The sequence below is a fragment of the Branchiostoma floridae genome, chromosome 18 (assembly GCF_000003815.2).
Source record: "Branchiostoma floridae strain S238N-H82 chromosome 18, Bfl_VNyyK, whole genome shotgun sequence".
In the NCBI taxonomy this organism is placed as follows: domain Eukaryota; kingdom Metazoa; phylum Chordata; class Leptocardii; order Amphioxiformes; family Branchiostomatidae; genus Branchiostoma; species Branchiostoma floridae.
Window position 1 is genome coordinate 18,396,411 of NC_049996.1, and position 12,752 is coordinate 18,409,162.

At 39.9% G+C, this 12,752-nt stretch overlaps 1 protein-coding gene across 3 annotated transcripts in view; it reads left to right on the top strand.

Moving 5' to 3' along the window:
* The window catches only part of LOC118405678 (shootin-1-like), a 44,366-nt gene that overhangs the window by 8,627 nt on the left and 22,987 nt on the right, over positions 1-12,752 (top strand). For all 3 annotated transcript variants that reach the window (XM_035805283.1, XM_035805284.1, XM_035805285.1), the window contains exon 2: positions 11,796-11,934. In XM_035805283.1, the coding sequence (XP_035661176.1) occupies positions 11,796-11,934 (139 nt within the window). The remainder of the gene's footprint in view (positions 1-11,795; positions 11,935-12,752) is intronic.

A 12,752-nucleotide genomic window follows, 5' to 3' on the forward strand; every position in this document is an offset into this window, starting at 1 on the left:
TATAATTAAGATATGCCAAAAAGCAGTTACTCAAGCAACTGGATATGATTTTGGAAACGGTTAGATGTTTCAGATACTAGTAGTATCCACTATCTTTCGTCAGTGACTGACAGTGAAGCTCGATAGTAATGTGCTACGAAGAATTAAAGTGACCAATTACATTTCAGAAATGATTACCAACGGTCATTATTGAATTAGATTGAGCCAGCTACGATAAATGATGAATTAAGATATCTCTCTTAAGGCATGACCCTCCTGTTTTTTTTGGTGATTTAGTCTTCTGTGCAGTTAAAAACTCCGTCATTCACTTCTCTTTCCTCAGCAGCGACCATGCCAACCACAACGTTCGGGACAAAACATGGAAACCAAAGCCACCAACATGTCAAAATGTACCCGAAATAATCACTTTTACCCCCTGCGGACTAACCGATGGCCTGGTTAATGTTTGAATGGGTACAGGGTGGGGAGGGGGGCGTCTTCCTGCACAGAGCTTTGGCAGAGATCAACAAATAGATTATAGTCATGTTTCCGCCCGACGTGACAATATTTTCCATGTCAGTTGGTAAACTAAAGGCGAATACGTGTGTATTTGGTGCTGTTGCCACCACAGACAAGTTTGTATATATCCAGAGTGCATTCTGTTAATAGATTATGATAAATGTGTTGCGTGTTCCTTTGTATTCATAGTGAAGCCTTAGAATACAGCAGATTGGCTAGTTATGCACAGTTCTGGATAGGGTCTTTACAGAAGGTGACTGCCAAAGATTGTTAGGGCTTAGTGCAAATCCATATTTGACAAACTCAAACAAACAGAGACCCTTGTAGGACGTGGGTTACTATAATAGTATAAAGGCCTGTTGCACACAACTCCTTTAAGTGCAACTTTGACAATATATATGTTGTCAATTTGTCATCTGTCTTTGCCTGCTTGACTACATGTCGTATGAACTGTCAAATCCTGAAGATTACTTGATAGTTATTAGAATAGTATTTCTAAATCTCCTGGCCGTGGTTATATAATATAGATCTAGATAATATGCACTGGTTCACCTAACCTAAAATTTATGTCCACAGAAAGATTTTCTGGGTGCACAACATAAAATAAAGTAAAATAAAGCAAAAATTGTGATTACGAAAACAAGGCAACTTGAATCTTTAAATCTAGAGCTAGCTCCAATTTTAAACAAACATTATGTCAAAGTACAAAAAAAGTTTTATTTCTTTTTCTGATACTTAAATTTCAAGAACATTCTGTATACTGTCAACTACTGTAAATGTATTTAATTTCGTGGGGATTTAATTTCGCGGTAGCGGGAAAAAGTACTTTTCACAGTGGTTTTGAGTTCGCGGTAGCACCATGCACTGTAATCTCTTACTGTTACTGCCATGGAAAAATTTTCGTGGTGGTTTTAAATTCGCGGTAAAGCGGCTACTGTAAAAACCGCAAACATTAAACCACTGCAAAAGTTTCTGCATTTACAGTATAGGGAGTAAATTTACCCTGTAGCCTGCAAAAATATCAAAGTGCACTAATGGCCCCCTCCGTCAAAAATTTGGTGCACAGCTCCAATTTTTGGTGCACAAAGTTGCACATACACCCAGTATTTTGAGCCTTGGTAATGGTAGGCACAGTACATCTCTGAAGAATGACAGGTGTCCATTTAGTAGATTTACAGGAATAACAAAATTACACGGAAAACATGGACACATACATCCAGTATTTTGGGCCTTTGTTAGTCTCTACCAGACTACCCTGGCTATTATAGGGAGAAAAACTTTCCATGGGGAGTTTTGCTACCAGAGGAGCTGGTCAGCCAAACCTAAGCGTGGACTGACTCCCCTGGCCAATTTCCCGATTTTTTATGCCAAATTCTACGATCCCTGCACCCTCGTAGCAAGGCCTGGTGGACGCTAAGCCTTGGTAATGGTAGGCAGAATACGTCTCTCAGGAATGACAGGAGGCCATTTGAAGGCAAGGTGTTGGACAGGTTGGAGGTAAACACGCCCGCATTCTGCATGCCTGGGGGTGTTTCACGTTGCTCCCCAGCCAGCGCCCTGTGAAATGGGGCATTTTACATGTGAGCCAGGGAGGAAGGATTGGTGTTTGTGCAAGGCACACAGGGCTCGAAACACCACCTGAGAGAAGTAGTGCTTTAACAATGTGAAATACACTATGCTGCCATATTTTCTATTATGTTAGATTAGTATACTGATGTAGATAGTTTGTAGTTGTCAGTAATACATGTTATTTGCCATACATTGTACCTGATGCAATTGTTGTGCAGTAAACTTGACCTGCATACATGCAGGTTAGTACAGGTAAAAGTTGGTCTGTGCAGGTATTTTTGGTGTCTACCTACACCTAACCTGCACCAGATTTTGAGACTTGTCCTATACGTTAGAAATGACCCTGCTGATCAGAATGAAGACATTAACGAAGATCATTGACAGTTTTTTATTATTGTGAGCACATCAACATTTTATTTAGTTTCTATCATACTACAATGTATGCAAGGTAGTTTTACCTACTTTGTTAGTAAACAGACGTACAAAGTATGTTCCAAAGGTTGTTTTGGGGTATACATTTGTATTTGATTTGAATGGTGCAGGTAACATTTCTATGATGCAGGTAATTTCAAAAGTTACCTGCACCAGTGCAGGTAAAAAGACAAAACTATTTCAAGCCCTGGCACAGTTTTGGTCTCCCCTGCCCTTTGTGTTGAGCCTGGTCTAGAGAGTCACGTCAGGCAGGGCTCGAAATACTGGGTGCATGTGCACCCAGGTGCACCCAAAATTGGAACTGTGCACCCAATTTTTTTCAGTGGATGCACAGGGTGAACCCAAATATTTTCTTAGGTATGTATGGAAAGATATCAAGTATACTAGTATTCATCATATTCTTGACATCTAAATGTTAGAAAGATAATGAAAATATCTGTCATGTTACTTGTTTAATAATTTGATAGCTTGTAACTAAGTTTTGTTATTAGTTTTTTTGGACATTCTACTTAAATCTAAGTGGTGCACCCAAAAAAAATTTGGTGTGCCCAATTTTGTAAGCTGGGTGCACCAGTGCACCTAATCCCAAAAGTGAATTTCAAGCCCTGCGTCAGGTCTCTGGGCTTACCAGGAGAAAAGTTACTCAGCGCGCTAGCGATTGGTACGGTCCGCTGATATTGGGTGGGTGGGCACGGTAGGGTCAGGGAGAGAAGTATTTTGAGTCTGTTTTGAAGTATGTTATCTCTGTTGATGTGTGTGCTCGCATACACTGTCTATGTCTATGCATTGTTAGGTGGGCTTACTTTTTAGAAGTCTCCGTTTCAACTTTTGATGTTGACTTTGTAGGGAATTTAGCGGAGATATTTTTTTTTAATTAAGCCAAGAATTGAATATTTCTATGATGAGAATTTAGTGTTTTTTTTTTTAAATTAAGCCAAGAATTGAATATTTCTATGATATGTCAATGAAATTGTTTGGCATATTTTATCCCTTCTTCTATGTAGTGTGCTGAAACGCATTACTACATTTAGGTTTAGATTTGGTGAACTGAAATGCATGACACTTTCATCTAACAAGTGTCAACATACACATAAGGTTGTCACATTTGTTGCCATGGCATCTGAGTAAGTATCTCACTTTTGTATCGTAGGATTAAGTCTAAATTCCCTAACTTAGCTTGATTTGAATTGTTAAAGTTTTTAGAGACAACCCTTATCACCAAATTTCACTGCACCAGGCACAGTAAAAGAAAGAATGTGTATTTGCATCAGAGTACGAATTTTTCAAAGTATCAATGAAAAGCTGCCATTCAGCTAATGGCGTTAATGTATGCAGGCTCATGCAGCCTGGTCAGGGTAATGGGTTCTCCCTTGGGCAGTTCCTCTACTGTCTGTCACCTGTAATTGTTTTACTGGTCAGGCAGCAGCAAGTGAACTTTATGGATGACAGCCACGCCAAATTCTAGTATCCTAATATCTCCACGTTTACAGACAAAAAGAAAACTGCTCTCCTTTTAATGTTGCAAAACCCACACATTACAGAAAAAGTGGGATCTTTCGTCTTCCACTGTCTCAGAAAAAGAAGTCAAACCCAATAAGTTACATCTTTAAGTTAGACTAGAGTAGTCAATTACTATACTGTTTTAGTGCTTACCATTATTTGTCTCTCTTTTTTCTTTTTCTTTTGTCACCTGCAATTAGCCCTTGGGCAAGAATTTGCAATAAACTTGTTATTCATTCATTTTCAGATCAAAAGAAATTTTGTTCTCTTCCAGCGAGCGATGGACCATCGCTGAAAAGAATAAAACTTGTCATCATTTTACTCATCAGGCACTAGCAAGTAAACTTTAAGGATGATAGCCATGCACACTTTCATTTTCAGAACAAAATAAATTTTGTTCCTTTAGTAGTAAATGAGCGGTTTGCCTCGATGAGGAATCTGGCAGACCAACTCCCCCAGCGTACTATTGACTTTATTAGTCCAATTTCTACAATTAAACCACCGATCCACTGAGCCTGGTAGAGGCTAATGAAATTAGTACTAAAGAAAGTACTAAAAATGTGAAGATGCTACAGTATATATATGTATGCTTTGAGACAGACTCTGCAATGTAGTTGTAGAAGTAACTCTAGTGTGGTAGCCTTGAGGTTAGTAATATTGGTTTTAAGAGCTATTTGATTTTGACATATGAATTTATCAAAAAGAAATTGTGACATATAAACTGCAACCTCTTCTGGTCCTAGTTCTCGTAGAAATTTTGCCATGTAGTTTCCATAATAAAAGAACAATGGAACAGATTGGGAATTGTCCAAAACTTTCCCATCCCACCAGAAAGTCATTCCAAAGAAATCCTTTACAGAAAAACAGCCCAAGCCCCAAGCTGAAAGAAGTCTCCTTTTTTTTCTTCTTCTTGTGGCTCAGCTTTTCCATTCCATTTGCCCCACCACTTCTGGCAGCAGCCAGAAGTTTGAGGAAAAAAAGAGCCCTTTCTTCTTGGCGGCTAGTGTTTCTGAGGAGAAGTGTAGGTAGGGACCAAGTATGCGGAGAGAATGAGGGGACTATTGTGCTCTCTCTTGCAAATGTGTGCCAGCCAGAGTGACGGGCGTACAGGGATGTGAGGGTCGCAGGCCAGGGGGGCCTCGGGGACAAAGTCGGTCCAACATTGAGCAAATTTTTCCCCGGGATTTTTCCACGTTTCGCACCACTGGCAACTACACAGTGTGGGATGTTGTTGTTTTCCCAGATGACAACATGCAAGGGTTAGGAGGGTCTGCATGGGGGGATCCTGGAAATGTAAGAGGGCGGGAAAGACTTATCAGTTAATTCACAAGGGCCTGCAACACTTAATAATAAATAAACTTCTTACTAATCTTAGTTAGAAGGGTTGTTCCTTGTGGAAATGACTTCATTGGATTATTCCATTGTATTCATGGGGTGTGTGTCAAAAACTAGCAAGGCTGCGAATGCCAACACAACTGGATATTTGGGGCAATCTGGCAAGGAACATTGCTGATACAAATAACTCGTCAATAAACTCAGGAGAACTGAAAGTGTGCTATGTACACAGAATTAAAGCGACTGACCATATGAATTTCATGAATAGTTTACCAAAGATCCTTAAGTTAATGTTTAATTGGAATTAATAGGCCACCTACAACTACAATTAACACTGTGAAATAAGATTCAACCTACGCCTTTACGGAAAAACAAAAAGGCATGCAGACTCTAAGGAATGTTGTTTGGAACCAGGCAAATGTAACTTCAGCGGTTGTCAAAGCTGTCCCGACATTGAGCAGATTTTTTCCTTGACTTTTCATACATTCCTTTGGCAGTGGAAGGATGTCTTTTTTGTCAGTGATGGTTTGAGGTGCACAAAGGAATGCCTTTAAGGCACGATCTAGACACAGTTTTTCCCGATATCTGCGAGCCGATAATCTCTCGCCGACCCCTTTTTTTCAGCGTCTAGATGGAACTGCAATATCTCCATAACGATATCGGCAGAATTTCTTCCGTAAGGTTCGGAGCATTCGCCAGATAGCTTAGTAGGGGTCCCCAACAACTTCTGTGCGTGTGTAGATGCGTCCCGACTTCAGGAGGGCTCATTAGCATATAATACGGGCCCATAAGGCTATATAGCTGTTTATGACTGCAAGCACCACGGGTGTCCCGCAGCCAATGTTCCAGATCCCTCACGACACATCCACAGATATCCGTAAAAACTGTCTCTAGATTGGGCCTAAGACATTTGGCAAGCATAATGGTTGTTGTCAAGTTAGAATTGAAATCTTGCACCCTTTCTGTCTATCTTTAGTTAGTAACACTACACAACTTTTAATTTGTAATCAATACTAATAGACTCTTTTTTGAAATAGTTGAACTGTAATTTCCAACACCAAAATTGGACTCACCCAAATTTTCGACTGAACAGCACCAGTCTTTGTCAAGGAATGAACAATCCACTGCTGTTGTGACGTCACGTTATGTAGATAGAACACGTGACTCAGTAAGCAGTGGATTATAGGTTGCAGGAAGTCTATGGCGCCCACCGTCTCTGTTCAGGGATGGTTGTAGAGATGAACTTTCAAGTTAATACTAATAGACATTGCTTTTTCTCATAATTATGGTATGTCTATTTTATATCATTATTAAGCATCATAGTCTATTGGATTATTGCATCTGTACATTGGTCCTTCAACTTTTTTTTTATAACAAATTACATAGTTTTTGTGCATTACACTCAAAACTGCCCAATTAAAATAAAAGAAGACCACTCTGGGGACCAATAGGACCTGGTCTTTGTGGACAGTTGGCAACGGAAAAGTGTGTCTGTTGGAAAAAAAATTTATATAAGTAGAAAGTGGTAACAGTGACCAGATAGTAGAAGTGATCACTTGCACAAGTTTGGCTACACTTTCATTCAAGTCTCCTACCTTGAACATTGCACCACTCGATGATTGATAAAAAATAACGTTTTGACAGTCAGTCTGCATGAAGGCCATGAAACTTCTCATTGTTCCTTTCCGGTAGGATGTTTTTGTCCAAAAAATCAACTCTTGCCAGCATGGTAGGCATTCTTACCTTGACCTGGGACCTCTGAAGAACAAGACCAGTTTTGTTGTTTTTCACTGGGACAGTCACAATAGGCCTGATACATACAAGTGACAATGACAAATGGCAGCTCTCAATGGTGACTTGGCAGTCAACTTCCCTACATGCTTGGTTGGACTTGAACACTTTGTCGGCCTTGTCAGTCCTACAGGCCATATTTGTCTGTCGCTGCCAATATTGGCAGGTAAGGTGAGGTTGGAGTGGGCATAGAATGACAACTTGACGGGAAAAGGTGAAAAGAGTATGGGTCATTTCCGTTTGTCAATGTATATCCAAGGGGCGGATATGAAGATTTGTGATTTGGATTCACGTACCAGGCACTTGATTGATCCCTATTTTGATCAACTGAATCCATCACCTTTGGTTGATTTAACCCCGATCAGAGCCGGATTTGGACGGTTCATACTAGGATTCGAGATTTTGGATCAATCCCATGGCCGAATCCCAATTTGTTTATCCTGGTGTTCGTTCGTTCGTTCGTCCCATAGCCTTTAGCCGTAGGGGCAGCACAACATCCTGGTGTACGTAATCATAAACAATAAAAACAACCCAAGAAGACCTTTCAAAATCAAATGACCAATAAAATCTAAGCTTGGTTTCTGCGACAGGTGGTTATAATGGACAGCTTTACTTTAGTCAATGGAGAAAATTAACTAGGGTACCATCAAAAAGCACGCGATAATAAAAATGATTTTATATTGACTTTATAGTTATAGAATGAACAAATATTTTCTTATTATGTACACCATGTATCTCTAATAATGACACTTAATTATTACAAGAATTGACTCAAAAGCCATTTATGATACTTTATTTCAAGAATTGACTCAAAAGCCATTTCTAAGCCGAAGAGAAAAAAGGGAAAAAGTTTTAGAAAAAGAAGATCCTTAAGGTGAAGGTTGAAAGTAATTCACAGCACATTTAGGGTTGTTTTCATACCAAACAAACAGCTGTAACGACATATCTATAAGTGACCTTACAGTTAAGCCCTCAATAAGGGTGCTTTGACTACCCTTAAATTGCACCCTTGCCAACTGTAAAAGCTTTTTAAGTTTTAGATTTGCCCATGTTTCCCCTTTGTTGTTCACCTGGCGAAGCGAAGTGCCCTTAAGGCACAGGTGTGCAAGGTGAACTCGGGACGGGGTGTCCAGTTTCCTGGCTTTCCCTCAGGTGTGGTAGAACATGCTGGATTCTTTAGACGTGCCTGCAGACACGTACAGTTTCTCAACAGTTTGTTACCTCTGTGAGTAATGGGGGTGTCGTTTTGGTTTGTGTTTCCAGCTATTTGTGGTAACAACAGACTTCAAATGCTTTGGATGGCATGTGGATAGGAGTTGGAAAGATTTTTGCCTCCCTGGTGTGTGACCTTAGTACTGCAGCAGAACTTTGGGTTGTTAGTACGTATACATGACATTGTATCTTTTGTCCTGAACGTGCTGTGGTCTTCTTTGGATATTTGCTGTCTCATGGCCGACACCGTGACAGTTGTTCTGTAGCCATAACTCATATTAGATAGGCTAAGACAAGAGATGCAATACTTTAATTTTAAACTGTGAGGAGGGTTTTGGGTGAAGACCTCTTTTGATTATATAAAACTGATTATAAAGTATTTGGCTCCCCGGTAATATCTGGCAATATCAGTGTGTCCCTCCCTTATGTCTCACCTGAGTATGTAAAGTAAATTTACATGTCAGTGTCGATCCGTTTACCTGCGGTGCCCCTACACAAAACCGCTGCTGGCAGTTGTCTTGTTCTACTCCATGTCCCGCTGACTGGCCTGAGTACGAAGCAAGCATGACAGATGTAATCACGTTATTATTATCCAAAATACACGCTTACTTTCCAACTATTCCTGACAATGAAAAATCAATCCTACTATTAAAATCAAAGAACCCACACATTATAAAAGAAGTGGTTACATTCGTCTTCCACTGCCTAAAGAGAAGAAGTCTAACCCAACAAAACCAGTATAATGTACACTAGCATAGCATAGTCATAGAATGTAGTTCCTAGCACCTTTGTATTTTCCTTATTTTACATGTTGTTTGTACCTGCAATTAGCCCTCGGGCAAGAACTTGCAATAAACATATTGTATTATTATTTCTGGCCACTTATAACCTACTGATTTTCAAAATGATGTTGCTGGAAAGTGATGACTGCAATGATTCGAAATTTGGAGGATATTGATAAAAGGCTTTATACTACAAAGTTGTGCCTCAAAATTTGTGTTGTGCTTATTAATTCTGGGCGAGGCTGAGAACTTATTGATCTCCCCTCGTAATGTGTACAGGGAACACAAATTTACATGTTAGTGTTAGTCTGTTTACCGCTGTTGGCAGTCCTCTTGTTCTACTCCATGTCCCCCAGAGTACTTGGGGAAGCAAGCATGACGGCGGAGACGTAATCACGTTATTGGGATGGATCCGGGCGAGCCAGTCTTGTTTACCTGCAATTCTTGGGCAGCGGGGCATTGCAGGGTTGCCAAGGGGGGATCCCAGAGTTGTTGATGGAGAGTTGTCCTGTGCTTTTGAAGTGCTTACAGGGCTCGAAATACTGTTTTCTAGCTATAGTTTTTGCAGGTAACATTGAAAATTACCTGCAACAGACAAATTTTACCTGCACAACTCTGAATTTAGGAAACATGGATCATACTAAAATTGTTCAGGAGCCATTGCTATTTTTTTTTCTTTTTAGGTGGTAACAGTCTAATAGCAATAACAACAGGTAATAACAGTCCATAGATGCCTACATCATAGGACATTTATGTATAAAACCTAGTACATGGACCAGTGCAGGTTAGGTGCAGGTAGACATCAGAAATAACTGCACAGCTCCAATTTTACCTGCACTAACCTGCATATGCAGGTGGTATTTCGAGCCCTGTAGATAGCTGTCCTGTGCTTTTGAAGCGCCTACATGGAGGCTGTTCCGGTACTTCTGACTTGTATAGGAGGCAGATTCGGTAAGGGTGGACACTGGGGGCCACTTGGATGTGCGTGTCTGAAATGTTTACATACAAGCTTATGTCATTGTTGCTATATACCAAGTTATGAGCTTCCTAAATACTTGGAAGTAATGATTATAATGTCTTGTGTTCCAATCCAGAGACCTGAAATGGTCTAGTATTGTTTATAGGCAAGGACAAAGCCCGGTACTTCTGACTTGTATAGGAGGAAGATTCGGTAAGGGTGGACACTGGGGGCCACTTGGATGTGCATGTCTGAAATGTTTACATACAAGCTTATGTCAGTGTTGCTATCGCGAAGTTGTAAGCTTTCTTTACGTGAAGTAATGATTATAATGTCTTGTGTTCCAATCTTGAGAACTGAAATAGTGCAGTGTTGTTTATAGGCAAGGACAAAGCTGCATCTCTATGCGGAAATTTTAACAGCAATGTATTCTGTATTGTACTGTCCTTACAATGATTCAAAATGTTTGCCATTTAGATTTTTCAAGTCTCTGTAACACAAACTCTGCTAGCCAGGGCTGTAACTGGGCCCTCCCCTCCGGCGGATGTTGGGTGGGCTGCTATAAGCGAGATTTAATCTGGCTAAATCTTCCACCACTGCTGAAGTTTACAGTTTATTTGATGCATCACCCTACTAACTTCAAAGATAACATAAAAGAGTGTTGTGTCTCTTTTGTTCTTACAGTAGAAAGAAGGTTTACTGATTAATGTGACTCTTATTAAAACTATAATATCTTCCCCTTAATGTTAGATATTATGAATATATCAATATACATGTACATACATCTATGATAATGTTCTATGACTCTATCATGATTGTGGTAACACTATTTAATTTGTTTTAGGATGTCGGTAAGTTTCCAAATGTTTGTATACAAGTGTTGTTTGGATGCAGATTACCCCTTGTAAACAAGATAACCGTTTGCTTATTGCTATCAGTATCAGGGCATTTCATTGTATAGCATTGTGCTGGAAATTTATTTCTGGGAATAGTCCTAGGGGCACTGATGTTGATAGAAAAAATTTGTGTGCACAATATTATATATGATATAGAATATGCAGCAAAAATAAGAAACGTTACTGCCTCTGTTTTGATTTCTTTTTACATTCATAATTTCATGGTAACTTTTTCGTTAAAAACATATAAATCCTTAAGGACGATACTTCCCTTTATCTGGATCATACCATATATTCTAGAGTTGAAGCCAGCTTTGAATGACAATGTGTTGGTTGGTGACCAAGCAATGTGGAATGTGTTCCAATGATCCCTGTCAAAATATTTGCATTGTTGAAGGCTCCCCTAGAATGTTCAGTAGCTATATATACACTTCTGCCAGTAGTCACTGCCTGGTGAGTCTGACGGAAGAGAAAGTCATACTAGTCGTCAAACCATGTAAAGCCTGACTGTTGATATTATTATTATAATTTATATATTCAGATATTAATTTTTGTTATCATAATATATATATAGAGAGAAATACTGCTTTTAATCATATCATCATCAGTCACTCACACACACACACACACACGCACACACACACACACAGACACACACACACACACACACCACACATATAATGACATATATGTGAGATATAGATAGATAGATTGATACATATATATAACTCGTGCCCACATATTATAGTCAGTAAGCTTAGGCTTTATCAATATCGTTTCACATTTTTGAAAGACTGATTATGTTCCTTATTTGATTTACAGACAGTTGCAGCGATATCAAAAACCTGGATGAAGACAAGGAGATTGCCTCATCAGCGGTCGCGCTGGTGGTCCGGAGCACTCGGCGTGGGATCGTGCCACTGTGTGCCGATATCGCAAATCTTCTTAGAGCACGGAAAAGGTTAGTGTACCGTAATATTATGATCATATTTCTCTTTACCCTCCCCAAGAAGGTTATGTTTTTTTGTGTGGATGTGTGTGTGTGTGTGCGTGTGTGTGCGTGTGTGTGTGTGCGTGTGTGTGCGCGCGCGTGCGTGCGTGCGTGCGTGTGTGTGTAGCACAACGTGGGATCGTTCCACTGTTTGCAGACATCGCAACTCTTCTTAGAGCATGGGAAAGGTTAGTGTATCATGATCATTAGCTATTTCTCTTTACCTTTCCCCAGAATGCTGTGTTGTTTTTTGTGTGTCTCTGTGTGTGTGTGTGTGTGTCTGTGTGTGTGTGTGTCTGTGTGTGTGTGTGTGCAACACAACGTGGGATCTAAGTACTGTTTTGTGCTGCAACAATTTTTACGATGCCATTTGCACTAACAAATCTCAAACTCAGTCAAAGCCTTTCCTTTATATCTACTCGGACCCCATGCATGTTATCTTACTACTCCTCCCCCAACCCTCAAACTTTATTAGCATCAACAAGCACATCTACCTTTGTGCTGTATAGAAACTGGACGGCATCCAATGTCAGTGAGCAAAATCCAAGGCTGCCAAAATCCACAGGCTTATCTAATAATACAATTCTATTGAAAACACACTCCAGCACCTGCAGTATACACACAAAGTGTATACATCAGCCAGGCTTTGAAGTTGAAAGGAGACTTATAAATAACGCTGAGACTTGATTCTACATTGTCTTGCAATTTATGAGGTGCTCGGTTGTACCATATAGCAGCATGTTTCACTTCCTGTATTTCGTGGCTAGAGAACTGGTAACTTGTTTGTA